Source organism: Trichechus manatus, unplaced genomic scaffold (assembly GCF_000243295.1).
Source record: "Trichechus manatus latirostris isolate Lorelei unplaced genomic scaffold, TriManLat1.0 scaffold00232, whole genome shotgun sequence".
NCBI lineage: Eukaryota > Metazoa > Chordata > Mammalia > Sirenia > Trichechidae > Trichechus > Trichechus manatus.
The window spans coordinates 3,226,755-3,253,736 of NW_004444168.1; the positions used below are offsets into that span (position 1 = coordinate 3,226,755).

Here is a 26,982-nt window from a genome sequence, read left to right on the forward strand (position 1 = left end):
ACGATGGAGCAGATGGAGAGATAAGGAAAACACAGTGCCCTTTGTGGAACGTAGGGAGCTATAAGGTTCAGAATCTGGACAAAGAAGTAAAAACAGCTCCTGGAATTCAAAAAACTTACAAAGTATGCTGGATAGATGCTGTTACTATAGAGATGAAAATCTAGTCTTTGTCTTCAAGTAGTTTGCAGTGTAGTAGAAAGGCAAGGAAAAAGTTACAATCCTGTATTAAATGTTTATGCAAAAGGGATGTGTAGAGATAGTAGAACAGGGAATGGTTTATTTGGAGGGGAGTGATTTATCCAGAAGGCCCTAGTGGAGCTAGTAGCATCTGAGCTCCAGTAAGGATGAATTTGTTCCTGAGATGGAAAATGAAGAGAAGGCAGAAATATCTGCTGGTGCAAAGGCAAGGGTTATAAAGCAGTATGCTGTGTTTGGAACTGGGTAAAGGTCTTAGACAACTAGAGCAAAAGGATTCTAACATTTAACAACGTACTTTAGAACTAGGAAGTCACTTGGAATAGACTTTGGGCTGACCAAACATCACTGAGGGACTTCATAAAACTGAGTAGTGTAGTTCTAAGCTTGTTGTTGTGTGTCGTCTAGTTGGTTTCAACTCATAGCGATCCTATATGACAGAGTAGAGCTGCTCCTTAGAATTTCCTAGGCTACAATTGCAGTGGTTAAGAGCTCATCTGCTAATCAAAAGGTAGGCAGTTCAAATCCACCAGCTGCTCCTTGGAAACCCTATGAGACAGTTCTACTCTGTCCTATAGGGTCACTATGAATCAAATTGACTTGACAGCAACCGGTTTGCTTTTTGGTTTAATCTTTATGGGAGAAGATCACCAGGTCTTTTCTCCCTCAGAGCCACTGGTGGGTTTGAACCATGGACCTTTTGGGTTGCAGTCGAGTGCTTTAACCTTTGCACCACCAGGTCTCCTTAGCTCTGAGCTTACTGGCAGCCAAAAACTCAGAATGGTGGACCTTGGAAATATAGGAGTGATAGCTTCCATTCCCTGTCTATGGAAAGCTTTCTGCTTTCCTTGCCCCAATAATAATTTGCTGGGGCCGTTGTTCCCAGATTCTCCAGGACAAAGCTGAATATCAAGGGCTTTCCCAATGAGAAGACTACATGAGAAATAATCTCAGTATAGGCAGTAGCAGAACTGACCATGGCCGTTATATCCCAACTACCTCCAAAGATTTGAGACTAAGAATATGGGAGGTTATTATCTAAATTTAGGCCCTATAATTTGCATAATCATTTCTCTACCCTAGATTGTTTTATTTCTCAACATCAGTTGTTATGCTTGGTTTTTTAATTCTCCCTATATGCTTAGGTCTCTTACATTCATATTTCGTAATGTACTGAATCGCTTGCTTTGTTAATCTATCCATGGGATACATCATCTGTCTCCAGGAGATTGTTTGATGCTCAACACTGAAGATAAACCTGTCAGTACATGCAGGGTTAATTGGACACAAATGGGGGTCTCTCAGGATATGGGGGTCAATCGTTGCTTTGGAGATAATAAGTCCACTTTCATAGCCATTTCCTCATACTCTGGTCTATCCCCTATGACCCAGCTCCTGGGGACTTGATGCTATAAATCTTTTCACGTAGCCTTCTTCTTGAAGTCATTCTAACGCTGCAGCATTCATTGGTAAGCAAAGACCCTGTCTGACCCGTTCATTCTCTTCTATACTAGTTTGGTAAGTAACGGGGAGAATTGTGGTAAAGACCCTATTCGCCAGGGTTAGGACCGGACACAATTGTAAAATGAACAGTTTTTTTCATACTACTTGCTCAGATCTCTCCATTACACCAGCATGAACTGTCCCCTAAAACCAAAGATCCTATGTCCCATCCGTTGAGTGACCTTACCCCTTTGTCTTTCAGGGTGGTGGGGAACTAATCTCATAAATAAAATACAGCTTCTGTCCCCTCACAAAAAACATTGTTCAGTATTTATAAATGTCTTTTGGAGACAGTATCCTCACTTTTGTTTTTGAATCCACAGAATTAAATCTACAGAAAGCAAGATTTCAGTTTGAGAAAGAGGGAGTTGTCTTTGTAGCACCTGTCAGCTATTTTGAAGCAAAATTAGAATGGCCTTATGATTATTTTTAAGATTGAATAATAGAACGCTGAGAATTAGAAGTCTGGTTTGACTCCCAGACCAGCCAAAGAATCCCCATGTTATCTCATCTTATTTCTGAACATATATGTTTGTCTGCATACTTGGGTAATTATGAGTATCTGTATAAAAATATAATAATGATATTAACATCCCTTATATATTGTATAGTTGTTTTTAAAACATTTTCTAACCCATTATTTCATTTAATCCCCATTTAAGAAAAAAAAACTTGCATAGTAGTTAGAATAGGACATTATAGTATTAGGATTAATATCCTCATTCTTTATAGATGAGTAAAATGAAGATCAAAGAGACAAAGTATTTTCCCTCAGAATATCTAAACAGAAGGGGTAGAGATGAAACTAACAAGGCAGTCTCCTGGATTCTATTCTAGTCTTGGATGGTGTGTCATGGGAAAAACATATGAGTAGAAGGCAAAGACATGGCTGTCCTTGTAGTTTAGCACAGTATTGTGTTGTGTGTCTAATGTTGGACAGCACTTGACCACACTTTTTCAGTTATCTTCCTCTGTGAAATATGAATAATATCTCACTGCTGCATGAAAAATGGTTTTCAGGACCAAGTGAGATAATAGATATAAAAGTATTCTGAGAACTATTTATCAGGATACAAATATTGTGGGATAGAATCATTCCTACATTGTGCTGTCTTCTGAACGAACATTGCTTTTGAAATGAATACATAATGCTGGTGTCACAACCTCCCTGCATGCATTCAGAAAATTAGAGAGCCTTTGAGTCAAAAGGAAATCATTAACTTTAACCACAATATCAGTGTTTAAATCCTTTCTACAATAATTAATTGCAATGTGGCCACCCATCCTATACTATTTTCTGCAATTACACTATTCTATCCTAGCACACATCTGAAATGAGTCTAAATTTACTTGTCTATAATTTTGCATTTATGTTTGTGTATACAAGTGGTAAACTATTTATGCAGGAGTGTCACAATTCCTTTATGTGTGTGTGTGTGTCTAGTATGTCTATGTGTAATCATTTCAGAGTTTGTATAATAATATGTGCTGCATTTTTACAAATGCATATAGCTATATTTTATATATATTACACATTATCTATTCATAAAATACATTATAAATATAACAAAAGTGTTTCAAAATATAAATCTGCATAAGCAAATCTTACATACTCTGGGAACAAAGTCGTACAGGGTAAATATAAATACGTAATATGTAAGCATGTTTGCATGTCTCTGAAAAGTCATGGGTAAGTGAATGCAAGAACATGTGTATATATTTTTGCCTGTGAGGGTGTGTATCTTTGGATGTATATGTGTATGTGCATCAATAAGATAGGGGTTTTGGGAGAAATGGATGTTTATGAGATGCGTGAAAAAAACTGACTCATAGAAGCTAAGAAACATGATCCCAGAAGCCATTCTCTAACAGGAATTTCCTGTGTTTCAAACTAATAGAATACAAGGGTATATGCTTGGACAGCTGCCTTTCCCTTTCACCTTCTGCCATCTAAGAGAGTGAGGGGTGGCAGAGCAAGGTTGTGTGTATTGGGAGGATGAGTGAATATATGCCTGAAAAAAGACTATGAATGTAAGTCATGCTTGTGCATGGGTGTGTTTGAGTATGTCTGTGATAGGATGTATGATTTGGTGTGAATTTATCACATTGTATGATAAACATCTGTGGATGTATTACTATTATAAAAATGAGTTTATTTGTGGGAAACTCTCAGTTTCTCCTTGATACATGTAAGATAGGATTATGAGAGATACGCTTATTATTGACTTTCTGTTTATGGTGATTGAAAATTTGGCAATGGATATTGGTGATGGTTATATAACCTGATTGACATAATTGATGTCACTAAATTGCACACGTGAAAGATATTGAATTGGAAAATGTTGTGTTATCTATATTTTTACAACAATAAAAAATGAGATATGTTTATGATCCCCTGCCTATCTAACGTGTATATTGATGAGTCTGAGCCAAATCGAAGGCATCTAACAATAACAATGTGTGCAACATATAATGTTGATGAACTTCTGATGAATATATATATATGTGCGTGTGTGTGAAGGGATAGGGGTTACTCATTGTGTATCTAAGTTTGTGGAAAAATTGTATTTGCATACATGTGATTATGTGAGGTGGCAAAAGCTTGGCCATTTAGAGTTTGTGGAGATGTGCCTGTATACGGAAGAACATATATTCATGCACAGGTGGCTTTGTTTCCACATGCCTTTTCATGTGAGCACATGCGTATGTATCAGTACATACTCAGAAGTGCTTATGCCTTAGGGAATGAGTGCTTATATATGTCTGCATCTTTGGGTATGTCTGAGTGTGAATGTACATTTATTTTTTAATGTCTTTTAATTTTACATGCATCTGCTTTGAAAATATTTCTGCGTGTGAATATAAACCCTTTCATTTTTACGAGTGTGTGTGAGCGTGTAGTCGTTTCTGGGTGAACCGACATACTTATCAGCAGGATGAGTATGTGTGTGCATGTATGTGAGTACATGTGCATATATCTGTGTTATGTTTGGCATGCACACTGATTTCCAAATTTGAGTATCCTTTTGCATGTGAATGACTGTAAATGGGAGAGAATACATGCACTTCTTGTATGTCTAGTTAGGTGTGAGTGAGAGGGAGTTCAAAACGCTGTGAAGGGTTGTGCCCATCAAATGTGAGGGTGCCATGTGGTGGCTTTAGATATCCCCAGAAAAGCCTCCCACGCTTTCCTCAACAGGCATAGTCTCATCTAGCAACCATAACCACTACCTGACCTGTTTTTAAGGAGCAGGGATGCTCTGTGAAATGTATGGTCTGCATCAGGAACCTCTATTCTCCTGACTGCAAACCCAGATACTCAGAAGCTCCATCGAGGAGGCACTCAAGACAGAGAAGCAGAGACTCCAAGACTTATATAATAAGAAGGCTGGGACTAGAAATATTATGGGATGAAAGGACTACACTAAAGGGAAAAAAAAACATTTTGGAGAAATTTATGTGAGGTGTGTATGAGGCATAGGTGGGAAACAAGCATAAGTAAGGAATAAGAAAGCTGAAGGGATCAAATCCAGGAGAAAATTTGGAGAAATAGAGTTTTAAAGAAATTGGTGCAAAAGATTTATGAACTACATTTATTTAAGGCTTAATATACACCAGGAACTGGATTCACAAGAATGAATAAAACACAGTACCTTCCCAAGGATGTCATAGTTCATTGAGGAGGAAGGCATAGAAAGAAATATTTACAATTAAGAATTATGGGGACTACATTAGAGCATGTGCTATAGTATTACTGTGTTATTACAATCCATTCCATGGGTATGTTTGGGGAAAGGTGGCTAGCAGGGTTTCAGGGAAGAAAAGAAGCAATTTCTGAGTTGGAACTTGGTGATATATATGATTCAGAAAAGGATAGAAAAGGAAAAGGAAACCCCATTTATAAAATGTGTTTTTAAAAAAGTATGAAAATCTAAGGCATATCTGAGGAAGCACAGTAGTTCTGGAAGGATAAAATGAACAGGTAGAAATAGAATAGAAATGGGCTAAGCAGTAGAGATTGTCTAGAGCCAGATAGTAGCCCAGGGTGATCTTTATTTTAAAGCAGTGGGAAAGTCAGTTAAAGTGTTTTAAGCAAAGATGCCACAGCTGCATTATCAGATTGCAAATTAGAAATAATGCTGTGAGGAGATCTATCTGGAGGAAAGGTTTGAAGGCAGATGAATTGGCAGCAGGAAAATCAATTGCAATAATGCAAATGAGGATCTCGGCAAAGGCCGTGGCATTGTTGATGAGTAAAGAATTGGATACAAGAGAAAATTTTGAGACAAGATGATGAAGCTTACTAAATAATTGATAGTACTCCTTTGATACATGAATGTTGTTGCTGTTCTTAGCTGCTGCCAAGTAGGCCACTGACTCAGGGAGACCCTACACACAATGGGACAGTACTATAGTGATCCACAGGGTTTTCATTGGCTGATTTTCAAAAGAAGATTGCCAGGCCTTTCTCCCTACTTTGTCTTAATCTGGAAGCTCCGCTGAAAACTGTTCAGCATCACAGCAACACACAAGCCTCCACTGACAGATAGGTAATAGATGGGTAATTGAACCCAGGTCTCCTACATAGAAGGGAAAATTCTACCCCTGAACTACCCTTGCTCTTCTCTGAACACTAAAGGAGCCTAACTTTATGTCTCTGCTTCATGCTTTCCTTTGGTGTCCGTGAAAATCCTAACTTTGGGAAGAGGACCTCAGTGTCCTTGGCACTGCAGCTGTGGCTCTCTCAGCCTTGGCAGAAGAGGCCAGATTTGAGCATTTTACAAGGAGGCATGTTCTAGGGCAAATCAAGACCCCTAGATGGGTGCACTAAGAGGCTGAGCAGGATATTTGGCTGACTTCTGAAAGTTGTGGGGGATGCTGCATGACTGGAGTGAGGGTATGATTCCTGAAAGGCAATTTGCAGCCTGGGTTGCAAAGGCATCTAGTGACCCAGGCTGATATCCTCTGGGCAATTGGTAGATTTTTCAGAGTGCTGAAATGCCAGAAATGAATTATCAGTTTCTATTTATTCCTCTTTGAATGCCTTCTGTTGGATTTATTAAGCTCTATGTTTAGTTTGGAAGTTACTAAATTTTATTTTTAAAATTTATCTTTCTATTTGAGCCCATGTATATACACATTTAGAATTTTCTAATAAATGTTTAGAGTTAATGTGCAACTATATCCATCCCTTGAAGATATAAAGAGCCTAGCATGTTTTTATTTCACTTTTTCTCCCGCCCCCAATACTCATATTAATTTTGTCTAGAATTAAAGTTCCAACTTCTTTAGACATTTGATTGGGGAAGGAAGGTACAACTATAAGCCTTTTATTCTGTAATATTGATTAGTGGTAATGCTACCATCTTACTTAAAAGATCAAGTTATGTTTTGTTATTGTTCTTAATTTCTCCACCAGGGTCTCCTAACTAAAGAAGTTTAAGGAGGTTTTAAGATAAATCTGTTAAGATTTCTTTTGGATTATTTTAATGTAGGGTGCATGGGACACCTGGAAACTTCCAGGTTGAGGTGAATATAGAATGTCTGTAGGATATACCTGAGATTCATTAGTTTATAGAGTTTAATTGAAATCATAGTATTAGATAAAACCACTGAGGGAAAAGAAGAGGGCTAAATAAACATCCCTGAAAAATACCAGTGCACGAATTGTATGGGACACAGCAAGGTGAGCTAAGGAGGAAGATTCTGATAAATAGAATTAAAAAGAAAGGAGAAAAGGGATTAATAGCAGCTGAAGCTCATTGAGAAATCAATCAAGCTTAGGAAAAATGAGTGCCACTTTGATTTAGCAATAAAGGGGTAGTTGATGACTTTAATGAGAGTAGTTAAAAAAACCAGACCAAACAAGTTTCCATCGAGTCTACTCGACTCTTGGTGACCCCATGCGTGTCAAAGTAGAACTGTCATCCATAGGGTTTCCAATAGCTGATTTTTCGGAAGTAGATTTCCAGGACTTCCGTCTAAGGCACCTCTGGGTGGACACAAACCTCTAACCTTATGGTTAGCAGCCAAGTGTGTTAACCGTTTGCATCACCTAAGGACTTCCATGAGAGCAATTAAAGGATATCAGAGTGTGAATGTGTTACGGCAGCACAGAAATCAGATTGCCTGGGATGAGGAGAAGATACAGTGGATATAGGAGTAGAGACCTTCTCCTCAGATGTTTGCCTTTAAGAAAGGAAGCTAAGTTAGAAAAAAGCTACAGGGAGAGGCAGAGTCAAAGGTAAATGGATAAACAATTTAGAGAGAGAAAGAGAGCTTTGAAGGCAGCCATAGAAATGTCCCAAAGTAAGGTATAAGTAGAAGGAGCCCTGGTGGTGTAGTGATTAAGTGTTTGGCTGCTAACCTAAAGGTTGGCTGTTCAAACCCACCAGCTGCAACATAGGAGAAATATGTGGCATCCTGCTTCTGTGAGATTACTGCCTTGAAAACCCTACTGGGCAGTTCTACTCTGTCCTGTAGGGTTGTTATGAGTCAGAATCTGCTCAACAGCGATGAGTTTGTTTGGTTTTTTTTTGGAAGGGATAGGTATAGCATAGACTACTAGAGTGTATGTGTGTGTGTGAAGGAAATGTGTGTGTGTGTTTGTGTGTGGGGTGGGGACAAGAGAAGACAGGAGGTTTCAGAAAATACCATGCAAATGTGTAGTAAAATTAAATTAATCTTTCTAATCAGTTTTCAGGTTCCTGAGTTCCAAGCTGGATCCTCAACTATGTCAGCATTATCCACCCAGACAGCCTCCAATGGCAGCACTTCAATGGCCCCCACCTTCCTGCTGGTGAGCATGCCAGGTCTGTCAGTTGTACCTTCCTGGTGGACAATCCCCCTCATTATTCTCTACCTTCTCTCTGCCCTGGGCAATGGTACCATCCTCTGGATCATTGCCATGGAACCCACCCTGCATTGCCCAATGTACTTCTTTCTCTTCTTGCTCAGTGTGTCTGATGTTGGCTTGGCCATAGCCCTGATGCCCACCCTGCTGGGCCTCGCCCTTGCTAACGTTTAGGTGGTTTCCGCCTCAGCATGCCTCTTTCAGATGTTCTTTGTCCACGTCTTTTCTGTCATGAAGTCCTCTGTCTTGCTCACGATGGCCTTAGATTGAGCATTGGCCATCTGCCGTCCTCTCCACTCTCCTGCACTCCTCGCCAATGGTTTCTTCAGCAAGATTGGCCTGGCCATTGCTTTCCGATGCCTGGGTCTCCATCTGCCCTTGCCATTCCTCCTGGCCCACATGCCCTACTGCCGCCCACAGGTCCTAACCCATTCTTACTGCTTACACCCAGATGTGACCCGACTGGCCTGCCCAGGAGCTTGGGGTGCAGTCTACAGTCTCTTTGTGGTCCTGTCAGCCATGGGATTAGATCCTTTGCTTATTTTCCTCTCCTATGGCATAATTGGTAAAGTGTTGCAAGGTTTGGGATCCAATGAGGAGCGCTGGAAGGCTGGTCAAACCTGTGCTGCCCACCTCTCTGCTGTGCTCCTCTTCTACGTGCCCATGATCCTTCTGGCACTCATTGACCATCTTAGGTTGCCAATACCTCAGCCTGCCCATACTCTTCTCTCCTATGTCCGCTTCCTACTTCCTCCATTATTAAACCCTATTCTCTATAGTGTCAAGATGAAGGAGATTAGAGAGAGAATACTTAAGAGGTTGCAGCCCATGATGGTGCGTTGTGCTCAGTAAGGAAGATGTCCTGCCACGTTTGGTGGCTCAAAACTATGAGTATGCATGAAATAGTCTCTCAGGCATGCATAAGTGCATATACAGGGATATATCTGCCTGCCCCTAAAAGTGTGCATGTGTGTATTGATGAATGTTTACAAGCCTGAAAGAATGGAAGTGGTCCACCCACTGTTACACTATATGTGAATGGCATAGAAAGGACCAGAGTCTAGGTTTGTCACAACCATCCAAGTGTGTGGCTACTGTGGTTTTCCTGTTATTGTTAATTTCCCCACCTCATCTATACTGCCTGATAACTGAATAAGCTGAAATACTTAAGTGACAACACAGCAAAGGAAAGAGAAGACAGAAATATTCTGCTCACCTAGATGGGAGATCATCCACTAGTGTTGTACTCTCATAGGAAGTAGGGATTCTGGCTTGCCCTTAGGGATTGAATAAATGAAGAGGACGCAAGTAACTCTGATCAGGCTGGGGCAAGGAATAGGGAAAGAAATTTTTTTTTCTATCTTTTATTTAGTTTTTAAAATGTTAGTATAATTTTTGAATATATAAAGGCACATTTATTTTTAAGTTTTCAAATAATTCTAAAATAATATAATAAAATCATCTTAAATTATATCATCAATTATAACCACCATTATCGTTTTATAGGTAACAAAACATTTGCTATGTATAATTCAATGACATTAATTATAGTCATCATGCCACCATTACCTTTTTAGTGAAAACTAGTAAATGTGAAGGTTTACATAAAGGGAATCATGTATGTGGTAGATGAAATTATTGGTTTCAGTTCTTTACTTCCTAGTATTATACACCCACACCCACATCATGGGAGTTACAGTGGGCAGAATGTACTTATCCTCCCTTTGACTTTGAGCTTGGACACATGACTTGCTCTGGTTAATAGGGTATTAGTGGATGTGACAAGAGCAGAATTTTCATTGTGATTTTGCAGTGGTGTTTGACTTCTTGTGTTGTAAGTGATTCCCGATGTAGGTGCTGCTCCTTCAGTCTGGTCCCCAGAATGAGACATATGGTACAGACCATTTGCCCAGCCTGCAGCCTATTGTCAACCCTAAATGACTAAAGACCTAAAGTAGAGCCACCGGCCAAGGCAGCTTAGATCAAGAGGACCTCTATCAACCTCATGCCTGGTGACCATGACAATAAACGCTGTTGTTATAAACAACTGAGACTCTGTGGTTGGTATTATCAAAAGTGGACTAATGCAGCATGTTTATTGTTTTATTCTATAAACATTATTAATTTCCTGATATATTTTTCTGGATGTTCATATAATTATTGATACACATATGAGGAGCTTACTTTGTTTGTAGCACAAAATTAAATATTATACATGCCTTTCTCCATCTTGTTTTTCTTTTGGTAGATATCCCTCCAAGTCAACAAGTATAGCATTGAAATGCTTGCATCATATTCCATGGTATGGATGGATTGCAACTTATTCAGCTGTTTCCTATTAATGAGTATTTGAGTTGTCTTCAGTTTGTCACTCCCAACAATGCTGTAACAAACATCATTACACAGGATCTTTTGAGATCCCATTACCTCATTTTAAAAAAATGAATCTGCAATTTGGGACTTGTTGAAATTACCTTTGCACGGACCTTTGTAAGTCAGAGGCTGATACTGCACTAAAAACAGTACTCCTGGCTGCCTCTGTGTATTTACTACTCCACTGAGTGCGGAGAGCAGGAAACTCTCACCTTCACAGCAGGGCCTCAGCTGCTGTCTCCTGGTTCTCTCTGTCTCCTGCCTACCGGCCACACCCACACCAATCCTGTCAAAACTTCTAGGTGTCTAGTGCTGCTGTTGTCATGACAGGCCAGCAGGGGACAATCTTCTCTCTCTCTGCAGATTTACTCTATCCCCCTCAACTTAATCGATATATTTGGGAAATCACAGTCTTTCTCCTCTAACCTGTGGAGATGAAAGTATTAGCAAAAATATTTACAATTGTAAACAAAATGTAACGGTAATACAGGAAGTTGGATGGAACATAAGACTAAGAATAGCTTTGCAGAACCCAATCCTCTAGGTTGGTCCCATTGCTGAGCAAAGTGTGTGTGTGTGTGTACGTGTGTGCATGTGTTAGAGAGAGAGAGAGAGAGAGAGATTGAGGGTTTGAGAACTTAGTATAGGGATCATAAATTCAAATGCCTGGAGGAGCTAGGGTGATAACATAAGTAAGTGGAGCAGGTACAGACTCATAGATTGTGTGTGTGAGTGGTAGGGACTGTGTAAACTAAGGGGCCAGCCACTTCTTAGTGGGCTCCTATTGAGTGTTTCCGTGTGGAATATAGGCCCAGTGTTGCCACATCTTTTCATTTTTTAGAGCAATTTTAAATCTATATTTTTATTTGAAGTAATCTAGATACTATCTTGTCCAAACAAAACTGTCCGAAGACCACACTGGGATCATGTAGCTTCTAAACACATTAACTTCTTTAATCCATACAGTTCAGGGAGAAGAAATTATTTATTAATTTCAAAAGTTTAAGTAGTTTTCTCCAGACCACACAGCCAGGAAATGGTGGGAATGAGACTAGAGGACACTCTTCCTGGCTCTCAGTCCTGAGCTTTTCCACTCATCGCTGTCAGACCTCAGCTACCGCAGAAGAAAATTAAAAGGACATGCAATCCCTCACAGGCCTATTTACTCTTTCTTCTGTGGGTTGGCTTCCAAATCCTCAGTCTGGAATTACAGTATATCTTACCATTTAGAGAAATCCTGGGTTCTGGTCCCCTAAATAAGGATGACATAACCCTAGTGGCTCCTAAAGCTTCATGCCAAGGCTGACCTTTTTTCATTAGGATATCCATGCAGCTCTTTGGCCTGACTCCATTTACAATACCAGGAAGTGACAGATGAGTCCAGGGAGACTTAGATATTAAAAGTTGCTTGGGTGTGCTTTTGGCCATAAAGGGGTAAATCTTGCGTTGTAGCTTGACGGTCATTATTGGCAAAAGATACTCTAAAACCAGTTTCCATTGAGCCAATTCTGCCTCATGGCTATCCTACGTGTGGCAGAGTAGAACTGTGCTCCATAGGGTTTTCAAATGGCTGGTTTTTAAAAAGTAGATCACCAGGTCTTTCTTCTAAGGTGCCTCTGGGTGGGTTTGAACCTCCAACCTTTCAGTTAGCACTAACACATGGACTCCAAAGGCATTCTAGGCTTTCCTAAATTCACATGGTAGCATGAAAGGGATGAATCTCTGTCTCTCACAAAGACCCCTTAAGTGCCAGCTTCTTGGTAAGAAGTGTGGAGGGGGAGAGTGCTGAGGTAAGTCTGGATGATTACTGCCCTGATTAACCCTTGAATTCCCCCAGCAAAACCTGTGGACTGTTGCCTGTGCTCTTCATTACATATTGAATGACCTTTGATACTTTAACACAAGTTTTCCCCTTTCACAGAAACTTCGGAAATTATCATTTGTTTTCTAATATTTATTAGATTCCGTTTTACCAGGGACTACCCCTTTATCCTTAAACTTTTTTTTTTTTTTTTAGTTCAAATTGATATAATCTACCAAGTATGTATTATGGACAAGGCACTTTATTAGTGGAGACTTAAAGTTTACTAAGACACAGCTCTTGCCCTCTGGAAGCTTGCAATATAGTTGGTGAGAGAGACATATGCACAATGTTAGAGATGTATATCAGTCTCCATCCACTGAGCCCCGGGGACTCAGCCCCTTGTCTTTTCTATAAACGCTGCCAAACGCCAATGACTTCCTATAATCTACCCCTAAACTGGATTGCCCCAAAACTGGCTTCAGCAAAGACAGTCTCTCTAGAATCCGCTTTTCATATTGCTCCAGAAAAGTACTTCTTGAACAGTAATCTACATACCAGTCACCTGGGAATCTTGTTAAAATTCAGATTCTGAAAAAATAGGCTTGCAGCAGGATATGAGATTCTACAATTCTAACTACTTTCTATGTGATGCTGATGTTGCAGGACAGTGTACTATATACTATGCTGGACAGTGTATTATATAGTATACTATATACTATATACTATGTACTATATACTAAGATAGAGAACATACTTAGACAAACTCTGACATGCTGTAAATGGTTTAATGTAAATCACAAAGTGGAATCAGATGAGGGTATGCAAATTTTAAAAAGTTAAATGGCTCCAGAATCTTGCACAGGACTGCATTTCCTAGCTTATCCTCAGAAGTCTGTCTAGATTATTACTCTTCACTGTTACACCAGAAGATAGATGTCATCAATCCCAGAAACAACAACAAAAAATCCACACATTCTTTATGAACTATAAGCATCTTTTTCCTTAAGAGCAAAAAAGCTATAGTATATTACACACCCCATAAGGGTTAATAGGTTAATTATTTAACTATGTAATGGTAACTTAAAGACTATAAAGTACATAGAATCACTTCCCTCTTCCCAAGGTAAGTTATTACGGAAAATACGAAGCATTCACCTTTTCCCCATGATTTAGACTTCAGACCAAGTTTTTCCAGGACTTTCACTCTAATCTACTGAGTTTTTACACAATATTCAATGGGGTTTATCAAGGGTGGCACCAGCAGGAATGCATCAGCTATCAGAATCATAGCCAAAGGTGACTTACGCTTAGCAAAGCGATGCATGGTAGCCAAGGTGATGATGGGCACATAGAAGATTAGCACAGCACAGATGTGGGACACACAGCTGTTAAGAGCTTTGAGCCGCTCCCCATGTGATGCAATACCCAATACAGTTTTCAGGATGAACACATAGGAAATGGCAATGAACACACTGTCTGACATCATGCAAAGTGCAACAAACAGACCATAGTAAAAGTTGACCCTATTGTCAGAGCAGGCCAGCTTCATGACATCCTGGTGGAGGCAGTAAGAATGCGATAATAAGCTCTTATTACAGTATCTAAGTCTCTTTAAAGTAAAAGGAAGGGGAAGCACTAGGAGAATGCTGTTAATAGCAAACGTCAATCCAATTTGCACAACTCTTGAGCTAGTGAGGATAGAGCTATATCTCAGGGTGTTGCGAATGGCTACAAAGCAATCAAAGGACATGATCAGGAGCACGGAAGACTCCATGTCTGTGAATCCATGGATGAAGAATTCTTGGGCAATGCATGCATCAGCAGAAATCCCCATGGTATTGAACAAGAAGATCCTCAGCATAGTGGGCAGGGAGGAGAAAGACAGGCTCAGGTCAGATAGGGCCAGCATGGAAAGGAAATAATACATGGGCTCATGCAGAGAAGGCTCTGTCCTGATGACAAATAAGATGGTGCAGTTGCCCAGGATGGCCATGAGGTACATGAGGCAGATAGGGATGGAGAGCCAAACGTGTGCATGCTTCAGCCCTGGTATCCCAATCAATAGGAATGTGGAGATTTCAACTTCGGAAATATTGAAAGGAAACATCATAAATAGGTCTCTCTTTTTTCTACTCCTGGGTCTACAGCAACATAAATAATAGACAGAAATTCTCTCTTAGTTGTATTTACTGAAATTTTCTGTTCAGTAGATTAAATATATTTCAAACCTAATACAGCTTGTCCTCAGATGTCAAGAAATAATGTAATATAATTTCAGCTATATTAAAAAATATATGTGTATATATATAGGAAGCCAGCACAACTTGTACAAGGAAAGGTCATGGAAGCTCCATAGACACATCCAAACTCCCTGAAGGACTGACTTGCTGGGCAGAGGGCTGTGGGGACCATGGTCTCAGGGAACATCTAGCTCAACTGGCATAACACAGTTTATAAATACAATGTTTTATATTCTACCTTGGTGAGTAGCATCTGGGGTCGTAAAAGCCTGTGAGCAGCCATCTAAGATACTCCACTGGTCTCACCCCTTCAGGAGCAAGGGAGAATTAGAGAACAGGATGCAAGGAAAAGATCAGTCCAAAGGACTAATGGACTACAACTACCAAGGCCTCCACCAGACTGAGTCCAGTACAGCTAGATGGTGCCCAGCTACCACCACTGACTACTCTGACCGGGATCACAACAGAGGGTTCTGGACAGAGCTGGAGAAGGATGTAGAACAAAATTCTAACTAACAACAAAAAAAAACAGATTTACTTGCCTGACAGAGACTGGAGAAACCCCGAGAGTATGGCCCCCGGACACCCTCCTAGCTCAGCGGTGAAGACATTCCTGAAGTTCACCGTTCAGCCAGAGACTGGACAGCCCCATAAAACAAAACAGGACTAATGAGGCACAGCAGTCCAGGGACAAAGACTAGAAGGCAGGAGGGGACAGGAAAGCTAGGGATAGGGAACCCAAGGTTGAGAAAGGACAGTGTTGACATGTCGTGGGGTTGTTAACCATTGTCGTAGGGCAGTATGTGTACTAACTATTTAATGAGAAACTATTTGTTCTGTAAACCTTCATCCAAAAAACCAGAAAAAAAAGAATTATCTATGTGAGATCAAATTGACAACAGCAACTCAAAAGGATTGATGGGAAACCTAGGGGGCAGTGAGTTGAAGACCATGGTGATAGAATAATTTGGAAAAGGATACTGAGAAGAGCAACACAATTGGAAGAATGTAATCAGTGTCACTGAATTGTACATGTAGAAATTTTTGAAATGGTGTATCTTTGGCTATGTATATTTTCACCAGAAAAAATAAGTCCTGCAAGGTCGAGAAGGGAGAGTATTGACATGTTGTGGTATTGTTGACCAATCCTTGTCATAAAACAATATGTGTACTGACTGTTTAATGAGAAACTATTTGTTCTGTAAACCTGCATCTAAAGTACAATAAAAAAATAAAAAATAATATATACATATATGGAGCAGATTTAAACAGGCTCTTCATATTATTTATTTGAAATGTTCTTTATTCCCTGAAATATTTCTAAATAGCTTTATAGCTTGCAAGTAACAAGGTGTTTTGATACCATCTTTTCAAAACCACTACTTATTGATGTTTATGCATCAAGTGAACTAAGTTGGAATATGTTGAGATCTGGAAGACCTCTAATACCATGGGTGTTGTCAATGCTCATGTACTCACACAACCACAGATGTTATGGTAGCAGGGGTTAAAGAAGTCCTTAATCTCATAGTTTATGAGATATGTGCGTGAAAATATAAAAGTGGACGACAACAGAAGTTGACAAAGTACAACCTGCAGCCAAATGCAGCCCACAGCCTGTTTTTGTATAACCTCTAGGCTAATATTTTTGTTTGTTTTGTCTTGTGTGTTTTTTTTTTTTGTTTGTTTGTTTGTTTGTTTTTGCATTTTTAAGGGTTATATTAAAAGAACCAGAATGAGAAGGAGAAGTCGTAGTGATAAAAATGGTATGTGGCCTAAAAAAAGTCTGAAGTATTTACTTTCTGGTCATTTACAGAAAACTTTAGTTCATCCTTGGACTAGAAAACTGTGCATATGAATACACACACACTCACCCAAAATCATGGCAGTGTGTATAAATATGGATGGTACAGTAGTATGGGTCAAAAAGATCTTCAATTTTAAGATTAACATTTTATTTATTTTATTTTTTAAAAACTGATGAAACAAATATACAAATGTTTAAATATTTCAGTCAGAACTGTGAAAACACAGGTGTTTTCAAAACTCTCCATACTTTATTCTTTTATTTCTCACCCTCTTTGTTCTTTTATGAGGAGTCACTGAGCATTCCTTGCAAGAATAGAGAAAGAGGAGGTTGCATCTAGACGGAAGAAATTAGAGGGTGAAGGGTGGCAGCAGAAAGCAGTGAAGAAGAGGGGAAACAGTTAACTAGCTTTTCTCTCTACTGTCAAATTTTTAATAGACCCTTGCCTTATGTTGGCTCAAGACAGGAGTTGTGAAGGAATGTACGGGCCTGCCATACAGTAAAGAGAGATGATAGCATAAAACGGACAGACATGGATAACACACTCAATGTCCATTTTTTCTCAGCCTTTCAAATGCGGTTGATGTTCCCCTGATATGCACCACATATCATGCCATTTGTAGGTGCTTAAAGCTACTGGCCCTGCTCAGAATAGTAACAGGTCCTGCCCCTCTCTCCCTGTTGTTGGATTCCTTTCCCAGTGTTTTGGCTTCTATGTGTCTGTCCTTAGATTGGTAACCACTTCAGGTTGTTCTCTTTGGTATTTGGACTTGATGCTATTCATACCCCTGGCACCAGCATCACCTTCAACTTTGGGTGACTCTCCTTTTAATATATATGTACCCAAAAAAATCCCCAATAGTGCAGCTGACAGTCTGCCCTTGCCAGCGGAGTGGGATTCAGAAAGAGGGGGAAAAGTGATAATGCACCTATACGTCCTGTTTAGCAAGTGCCATCAAGATGGGTTGTTTGCAAGATTCCATGACTTTTCTTGAAAAGTTTCCAATCCTAACTCAAGTAACTGAAGGAATGAGTTACTATTGACAACGTTGTCAAACTGTTTTATTATTCAAGTGGAAACCTCATGTGTGACAGAGTAGAACTGTACTCCATAGGGGTTTCAGTGACTGATATTTTGGAAGTAGATTGCCAGGCTTTTCTTCTAAGGTGTGTCTGGGTGCAATCAAACCACCAATGTTTTGGTTAGCAAATGAAAGCCTTAACCACTGCACTACCCAGGGACATGGGGTCACCATGAGTTGGAATCGACTCATAGGCAACTGGTTGGTTAGTTAGGTTATAATTTAAATACAAAGAAGAACCTCATCCCACATATGAGCTCTAAACTTTTTAGCCATCCACCCTCCCCCAAATGTAGCTTGACCCCTAAGGTTGGGAAGCCCCTGAAGCATTTTTACCTCCAGCCCTCTGAGAGACATCGGGCTGATCTCTATAAACTACAGAGTCTTTACTGGGAGACATAAACTCATCCTAGGAAAATTCAATTCCAATCTCAAGGGCACCTACCAGAGTCCCGGCTACCTTATCCCAAAGCAAGGATGGGAAGGCCTAGAACTCTGCAGGTTCTTCAGCTTCTCTGCTCCAGCACTCTTTTGGAGATCACTTTCTTATTTAAATCCCTATATTCTCCCCTAGCATAAGCAAATCCTCCTGAGAATTAACAGACACCTGGGAACAATGACTTCATTTGTTTCTTCAGTGTTTTTCACTAAGGGACTCTCGTAAGAAAATTCAGACCCATAGTCATAACTTTAACTCTTGGGACCCTGCTCCCACAATGATTACAGACTTCAGCTCATTTGGGACAGTTTGTCTCACACATTGGTAATGACATACCATATCCAGCTGTGGCTCTGTATAAGATTAAGTGCATATCTTAATAGATCCATCTAAGACTATTAAAGGTCAGAGACTGGCAGACCTTAAAACTGAATCCTCACCACGGATGTGTTCTCTTTGGCCATTGATATATCTAAATGTATTTTTGGTGTAGATGGTTTTAGGTGCATCACTGTTGTTGTATGCTGTGCCGTCCAGTAGACTCTGACTCACGGTGACCCTATATCACAGAGTAGAACTTCCTCATAGGGTTTCCTAGGCTGAAATCTTTGTGAGAGAAGATAGTCAGGTCTTCTTTCTCGAGGAGTGGCTGGTGGGTCCAAATCGCCCATCTTTCGATTAGCAGCTAGCTAAGTGCCTAACCATTGTGCTACCAGGGCTCCTCAGGTGGATAATAAGCTCTAACATTTGCCGTAGGCTCTTCCTTTCTCCATCTTCTTTCACCCAACCCTTCCATATTAGCACCCGAAGACACTTAATCTCACAGAACCTGAAAAAGGAAAGCCCAGGATCACAAGCCAATTTTATCCATCCCACCACACTGAAAATAGGAAATAAATAAAAGTTGTAATTCTGATGGTGTGTTGGAGGGGACATCTGATTTTCAGATAAAGGAAATAGAAAATAAAGTCTAGCAAAGCACCTTTGACCTGTGGCTCTTGAATCTAGTCTCCGGTTGTATGTAAAAACAGTAACTATAAAGACTATGGAGTGCGATAACTTTGTTATCTGCACTGAAGACCTTGAAAAAGAAAACGATGAGATTAGGACCACCAACTGACAATTCAGAGCGAGGTGTGGAAGTCAGAGGGCCTCTACATGAATATTTCCAGCAACCTTTATCTCCTTCAGCCGTAGATTATATGATTCTAAGAATCAGGCTCAGAATTTAACTGAAAGGGTGGCAGATTGCAAGGCAGACTGAAGGTTCAGTTTTTATAGGTTTCTCTGATAAAAGTAGAACACTTTAAAAGACTAGGAATAAAAGAATGGAAAAACGGTGAGCTCTGACTCCTGGGATGTTGATGTTTGAATAAGACTGAGAATCTTGGCAACAGAAGCAGTTTCTCATTTTTCAGAGGAGAGCCATTTCTCCCTGTCTGCAGACCATATAAAAACCAAACCTGAGAATAATGTCTCGCAAAATGGTGCTTTTCCTCTGCAAGATTTGTCCCCATCATTCCTTGTTGCACCCAAGCCAATAAACAGCCAGGTCTTCGCAAAGCTTGAGCAAGAAAATGTTATTGTCGCTTAGGGAGGAAATAGCTTGTCCACGGAAGGCATTGCAGAACCTACCTAATTGTGCTAGCCAGAATAGGTGAACACTTGTGGGAGTGGGTTTTGAAGGTGTTAGACCCAAGGCAGCAGAGGAAGTGCATGGTAGTATGAATGTATGTTGACACAGAGGAAAGTGAGTTCACTCATTCATCATTTGAAATTCAATATTATGGCAAGGATAACTGAAAACTGTGCTAATACAGTTATGGATTGGTTGTTTGAAGCTTGGACATAATGAGAACCTATAGCAAATTAGGCAGAGGTGCCAGAACTACTTGGCTTAATATAGAGGAAAGTGTTGGATTTCAGGAAGATGTATATGTCAGTGTCTTAGTTATCTAGTGCTACTATAACAGAAATACCACAAGTGGATGGTTTCAACAAAGAGAAGTTTATTTCCTCACAGTAAAGTAGGCTGCAAGTCCAAATTCAGAGCATCAGCTCCAGGGGAAGGCTTTCTCTCTCTCTCAGCCTTCTCCTCATCAGTGTTCCCCCAGACTAGGAGCTTCTCCGTGCAGGGACCCCAGGTCCAAAGGACACGGTCTGCTCCTGGCACTGCTTTCTTGGTCGTGTGAGGTCCCCCTGTCTCTCTGCTCACTTCTCCCTTTTATAGCTCAAGAGATTGCCTCAGGACACAATCCAGTCTCGTAGACTGAGTCCTGCCTCACTAACACAACTGCCGCTCATCCTCCCTCATTAACACATCATAGAGGCAGGATTTACAACATATAGGAAAATCACACAATACAGGAATCATGGCCCAGCCAAACTGATACAGGCATTTTTGGGGGGACATAATTCAATCCATGACGGTCAGCATGGATTTTTTTTTTTTTAGTGTAAGACCAAAGAACACATAAGTATTTTCTCTGAGAAGGAATGGAGAATGTATTTGTTAAGAAGGTCTCTGGTGTTTTTTAATAGTTCAGTAGTTTCTATGCTCTGTATGTGGGGCTTGGCAGGGAAAGATGCTGCTATGGAACTAGGTTTCCTAGTAATAATGAGGGAGGATGATGGGATTCTGATGCCACATGGCAGCACTTTAACCATCAGAAGCAAGGTAGATGTAATTACTGTAGAGGGTAGCAAGGCTAGAATGGCAATCAGGGTATCTGGGTCCACAGGGATATACATGAACCTCTGGACATTGCTGAAAGATTAGTCAGGGACTGGAGCAACACCTTTGGAAGAAGGAAGATATGCAAGTCTAGAGAACACAGAGAATATAGAATAGAGAGCAAAATCATTTCACTTTCACAAGACCCAGTATTGAGTTACAATGACATATGTTTAAGGATTCACTCTATAGCATGGATATTTTGGAAGCATGCAGCAGAGAAACAAGAGTTAAGGAAAACAATCTAACTGAAGAGCTTCTTGTGTGTCATTCAGAAAAGAACTAGCTTATTGACAAAGTTTCTCACAAAACATCTGAATTATACGTATAGTCTGAATGAGTACTTTATGCAGGTCTTATACTGCTTGCAAATATGAATTATTGTTCATGTACATTATCTTACTTGATCTTGAAAACAAAATTAGATGGATTTAGGAGCCCTGGTGGCATAGTGGTTAAGAGCTTGTTTGTTAACCAAAAGGTAGGCGGTTCGAATCCACCAGCTGCTCCTTGGAAACACTATGGGGCAGTTCTACTCTGTCCCGTAGGGTCGCTATGAGTCAAAATCAACTTGACGACAATGAGTTTGGTTTTCTGGTTTTGGAATATGGATTTAAGAAGCACTGGCTGCATAATGGTTAAGCACTTGGCTGCTAACCAAAAGGTCTGCAGTTGAAATCCACCAGCCGCTCTGCGGCAGAAGGATGTGGCAGTCTGCTTCTGTAAAGATTTACAGCCTTGGAAACACTATGAGGAAGTTCTACGCTGTCCTTTAGGGCCACTATGAGTCAGAATTGACTCACTGACTATGGATTAATATAGATTTACTGAGAAGGAAATGTACTAAACAAAGCATGTAGCCTATAAGTTGAATAGCTTAGACTGTTTTTTTAAATTTTATTATTGTTCTTTAAGTGAAAGTTTACAATTCAAGTTAATCTCTCATACAAAAATTTATACATACATTGTTATGTGACCTAATTGCTCTCCCTATACTGTGACAACACACTACTCCTTTCCACCCCTGATTTCCCATGTCCATTCAACCAGCTCCTGACTCTCTCTGCCTTCTCATTTCACCATTTAGTCTCATGTATCTACCTGAGCTAAGAAGCACACTCTTCACGAGTATCATTTTATGTACCATAGTCCAGTCTAATCTTTGTCTGAAGAGTTGGCCTCGGGTATGATTTTAGTTCTGGGTTGACATAGAATCCGGGGGCCATGCTTTCTGGGGATCCTCCAGTCTCTGTCAGACCATTAAGTCTGGTCTTTTTCCTAGAGTTTGAGTTCTGCACCCCACTTTTCTCCTGCTCCATCAGAGACTCTTTGTTGTGTTCCCTGTCAGGGGAGTCATTACTTGTAGCTGGGCACCATCTAGTTCTTCAAATAGCTTAGACTCTTGAAAGCATGTTGTCATGGATTGAAATATGTCCCCCAAAAATTGTATCAGTTTGGCTGGGCCATGATTCCCGGTATTGTATGATTTTCCTGTATGTTGTAAATCCTGCCTCTATGAGGTTAATGAGGGAGGATGAGCGGCAGTTGTGTTAGTGAGGCAGGACTCAATCTACAAAATTGGATTGTGTCCTGAGGCAATCTCTTGAGCTATAAAAGGGAGAAGTGAGCAGAGAGACAGGGGGACCTCACACGACCAAGAAAGCAGTGCCAGGAACAGAGCGTGTCCTTTGGACCCGGGGTCCCTGCATGGAGAAGCTCCTAGTCCAGGGGAACATAGATGAGAAGGCTGAGAGAGACAGAATGCCTTCCCCTGGAGCCGACTTTGGACTTTTAGCCTACTTTACTGTGAAGAAATAAATTTCTCTTAGTTAAAGCCATCCACTTGTGGTATTTCTGTTATAGCAGCACTAGAGGACTAAGACACATGTCTAGGCACTGTGGGGACAATTGCTCCATCCTAACAAAGCACTCATTCCTAAATGGCTGTATCTCTACTGTGTGATAACTAATGATTAGATTTTAACCTGCTTCTGAATTAAGACCTTGAAAATAGTCTTGCGAATCTGCTTAGTCTTCACACTGTAGATGACAGGGTCGAGCACAGGAGGAATGAGCAGGAAGACATTGGCCATGATGGTGTGAACAAATGGAGGTGCTGAATGGCCTTAGCGATGGACAAGAGACAAACTGATGAGGGGGATATAGAAGATGGTAACAGCAGTGAGGTGGGATATGCAGGTGTTGAAGGCTTTTTGGCCCTCCTCTGAGGAAGCAATGCTGAGAACAGATCTGATGATTAAGACATAGGAGAGCAGGATGCAAGGGCAGTCAAATCCTGTCATGCAGAAGATTGCAAACAGACCAAGAGTGCTGTTGATTCTGTTGTCTGTGCATGAGAGTTGAATGATATCAACATGGTAGCAGTAAGAATGGGACAGGACCATAGACCTGCAAAAGGATAGTCTCTTGACAAAAAGCACAACTGGCAACATGACAGCAACATTCCTTATCAGCATGCTCATCCCAATCTGGGCAATCCTAGCATTGGTGAGGATGGTGGTGTAACGCAGTGGGTAACAAATGGTCACAAAATGATCAAAGGCCATGGCCAGCAGAACTCCAGACTCCATAAAAGTAAATCCATGGAGAAAGAACATCTGTGCAATGCAGGCATTTAAGTTGATCTCCTGGGCTTCTAACCAGAAGACACCAAGAGTAGTGGAAAGTATGCACAAGGACAAACCCAAGTCTGTGGCTGAAAGCATGAAGAGGAAATAATACATAGGTTCATGGAGGCTCTGTTCACGGAGGACCACAAACAGGATCGTTCAGTTCCCAGAGAGGACGACAACATACAGGAGACAGAAAGGGATGGAGATCCAGACCTGTGCTGCTCTCAGGCCTGGAATACCAGTCAGGAAGAAGATCAGAGGCCAAGCATTGGTATTATTGAGGGCTGACACAGTGAGGGACTGAGAAGACAGGGATATCTGAATAGTTGTACACAACAAATAATAAATACATACAGTTTATAACTTAGAGAATCATTCTGGCTCTCAGAGATTCACTGAGTAACTATTGGTTCACCCACATTACTATTGTGATGAGTTACTATTGATTCTCCAAGAACTTGAATATTTTCTGAGTTTCCTAGAGTTGCATACTTCTCTCTCAGCCTCTTGGTGTTTCTCTTTTGTTCAAAAAAAGGCATCAACTGGAGTAATCCACATCAAATTTTCTTAAGCATAGTAAGTCAATAATTTTCATTGGTGGCAACAAACATCACAATTACACTATTCCTGCCTATAAAAATTCCTGGTAGAATATCTAAACAATATGATAAGAAATTTGGTTTCTAGTACCTTTTGAAAATAAATTATTGATTCTGGAAGAAAGCACTAGACAAACCAAGTCGCATTTGTAATGCGAGTATTATTAGATTTGCCTAGGAAATATCTAGCAGAATGTCAAAACATCCCTGAGACATCCATGTCTGTATGTGTGCTGATAGGGTGATCCAAAACACCTCAAAAAAATAACTGAAGCTCACATTTGTTGAGAGCACTGTGTTACTGACATTATATTTTATATATATATATATACACACACACATATGTAGTACATAATTTTTTGTTCATACAACAATTCTAGGAGGTAGGTTGTAGTATATGAATTTTGCAGATGAGGAAATGAAGACTCAGAACAATTAAATAATCACCCAATGTTATCTTTATAAAGCACTAATAGTTGAGGAAAACCACTAATGTAAGATTGGAAAAAGGAAAGAAGGAAGAGAGAAAGGGAAGGAAGGAGGGAGGGAGGAAAGGGAAAAAGGAGGAAGGAAGGAAGGCAGAAAAGAAGGAAGGAAGGAAGAAAGGCAAGAAGGAAGGGAAGGAGGAAGGGAGGAAGGGATAGAGGGAGGGAAAAAGAAAAGAAGGATGGGGTGAGGAGACAGAGAGAGAGAAAGGTAAACTCTGACATTATTTTAACACAGTATACACAGCAAGCACCACAATATAATAAATAGTAGCACAGGCTGCTATTAAAACACAGAGAACAGTACTAGCCAACATTTCTTAAATATCTACTATGTGCCAGATGCAAGTGCTTTACATCCATAATCTCATCCAATCATCATAACTTTTCAAGGAAGTAAATAAAATTATTATTCCTGATTTACACATGGGAACACTGATGCTTAAAGTGATTTAGTAATTTGCCCAAAAGTATGCAGCTAGGAATAAAAGGAGCTAAAATTGAAATTGTATGTCTAACCCTGAAGTCTTCACTCAATAAGACTGAGCAACTCAGAGGAAGTACCTCTAAACCAGTATGTCTTCCTGAAGAATATTTTGAGATGTATGCATTCATGGAGACACACTGTGGCCAGTGCAGTGTCTTTGGACTAGAGTCCTGTGTTTCAGATGTTAATTCCATGTGAGTTTGTGCAGATAATGAGCCCTTTAGGCTTTTCTGGAAAGGAACCTTGACATTGATGGCCCTTGTGGGCAAAGGAGGAGCCCTAGTGGCACAGTGGTTTAGCGCTCGGCTGTGAACTGAAAGGTCTGCGGTTCGAACCCAACAGCTACTCAGTAGGAGAACGATGTGGTCGTCTGCTGCCATAAAGATTACAGCCTTGAAAACACTATATGGTAACCCTACTGTGTCCTATAGGGTTGGGATGAGTCGGAATCAACTCGACAGCGATGAGGTTTTCTTGGGTGGGTAAAGGGCCCAGAGAATCAGGTATCCAGGCTGCACCCACTCTGGAAAACACCACCAAAGGAAACTGCCAAATTCAGGTGACTCATGTTAGTGAGCATCTCATTTATCTAACTCTTACATATGATGCTGATGATACTTCCCCCACGGGATTTTTCTCTCCCCATGGATTGCAATACTCTAGTCTCCATCACTTTTCTCCCACCACTCAGCTCTGTCTTTCTTTCTTTTCTCTGAACCCCGTATGTTTTCCAACCTTAAATTTAGTATCCCTCAGGGATTCACCCTTTCTCTATCCTCAGTTCTTTTAAAAATTATTTCATCATTTCCACAGCTTTATCTTTTACCTATCTATATAATAACAAATGCAAATAAGTATCTAAAAGTCAGTTCTGGCTCCCAGGTTCCAGACCTGAAGGTAAAACTTACTTCTTCAAAACCAAATTTATCATTTTTCTCTACAGGTGTTCTTCTGGTATGTTCTATATATGGCTTATAATTTTCACAAAAACACCTAGTTATATAAGTCAGAAATCTAGGCATTATCCTGCACCCTTTTCTCTATCAGACATCACTTCCAATCAATTACCAACTCTCTTCTATTCAACATCTAATATCTCTCTTTCTTCTTCCAGTTCATCTTTATCTGAACATAAAATATCCTCTTCTAAATCCTCTCACTGTCTAATCTGAACTATCATATTAGCCCATAAATAATAATAATCTATTGTAAATATAAAATAACAATGACTTTAAAGCACTAACAGCATCTGTTTCCTAAGCATCTTCTCTCCTATACTAGATAAATACAAATGAGAAAAAAAGATATTACAGACAGAATGACAAAGAGAAAACCACATATCAAAGCTTGTGGGGCAAGAAGTAGGAGTACATCTTATGCACTGAAAAATGCACATTTATTAGAAAACGGGAATGTAAAATATTATTTATTTAATTTTCAATGTAAGAAGTTAGAAATGATGAAATGTCAAAAAGAAGCAACTAGCAAAGATAAAAAAATGAATGTGTTAACAATAAAAACAAAATTTGATTATTTAAAAAGAAAATAGGTAAACTTTTGTCAAGACTCATTCACAAAATTTTAGAAAAAGCATAAGTTAACCACATGAGAAATAAAAAAGAAATCTACAGATAAAAAATAGAAATTTTAAACAAAAAGTAGTATTATGCATAAATATAACAATATATTTGGCAACATAAATAACATGGGTAATTTTCTAGGAAAGTATCAATCACCAAACTAGCCCA

General features: G+C 39.9%; 3 protein-coding genes across 3 annotated transcripts; 1 reads left to right on the top strand and 2 right to left on the bottom strand.

Annotated features, from left to right (window-relative positions):
- Nucleotides 1–8,353: 8,353 nt before the first annotated feature.
- Nucleotides 8,354–9,403, top strand: LOC101360195 (olfactory receptor 51S1). Its single transcript, XM_012559312.2, is given in 1 exon segment — nucleotides 8,354–9,403. A coding segment is annotated over 1 exon segment (1,050 nt).
- Nucleotides 9,404–13,460: 4,057 nt separating this feature from the next.
- Nucleotides 13,461–14,838, bottom strand: LOC101356770 (olfactory receptor 51A7-like). The gene has a single exon (XM_012559310.2). The coding sequence runs from the start codon at nucleotides 14,836–14,838 to the stop codon at nucleotides 13,939–13,941; it is 900 nt and encodes a 299-aa protein (XP_012414764.2). The 3' UTR covers nucleotides 13,461–13,938.
- Nucleotides 14,839–23,003: 8,165 nt separating this feature from the next.
- LOC101357007 (olfactory receptor 51F2) lies at nucleotides 23,004–23,948 on the bottom strand. Its single transcript, XM_023743039.1, is given in 1 exon segment — nucleotides 23,004–23,948. A coding segment is annotated over 1 exon segment (771 nt). The 5' UTR covers nucleotides 23,775–23,948.
- Between the last annotated feature and the right edge of the window lie 3,034 nt (nucleotides 23,949–26,982).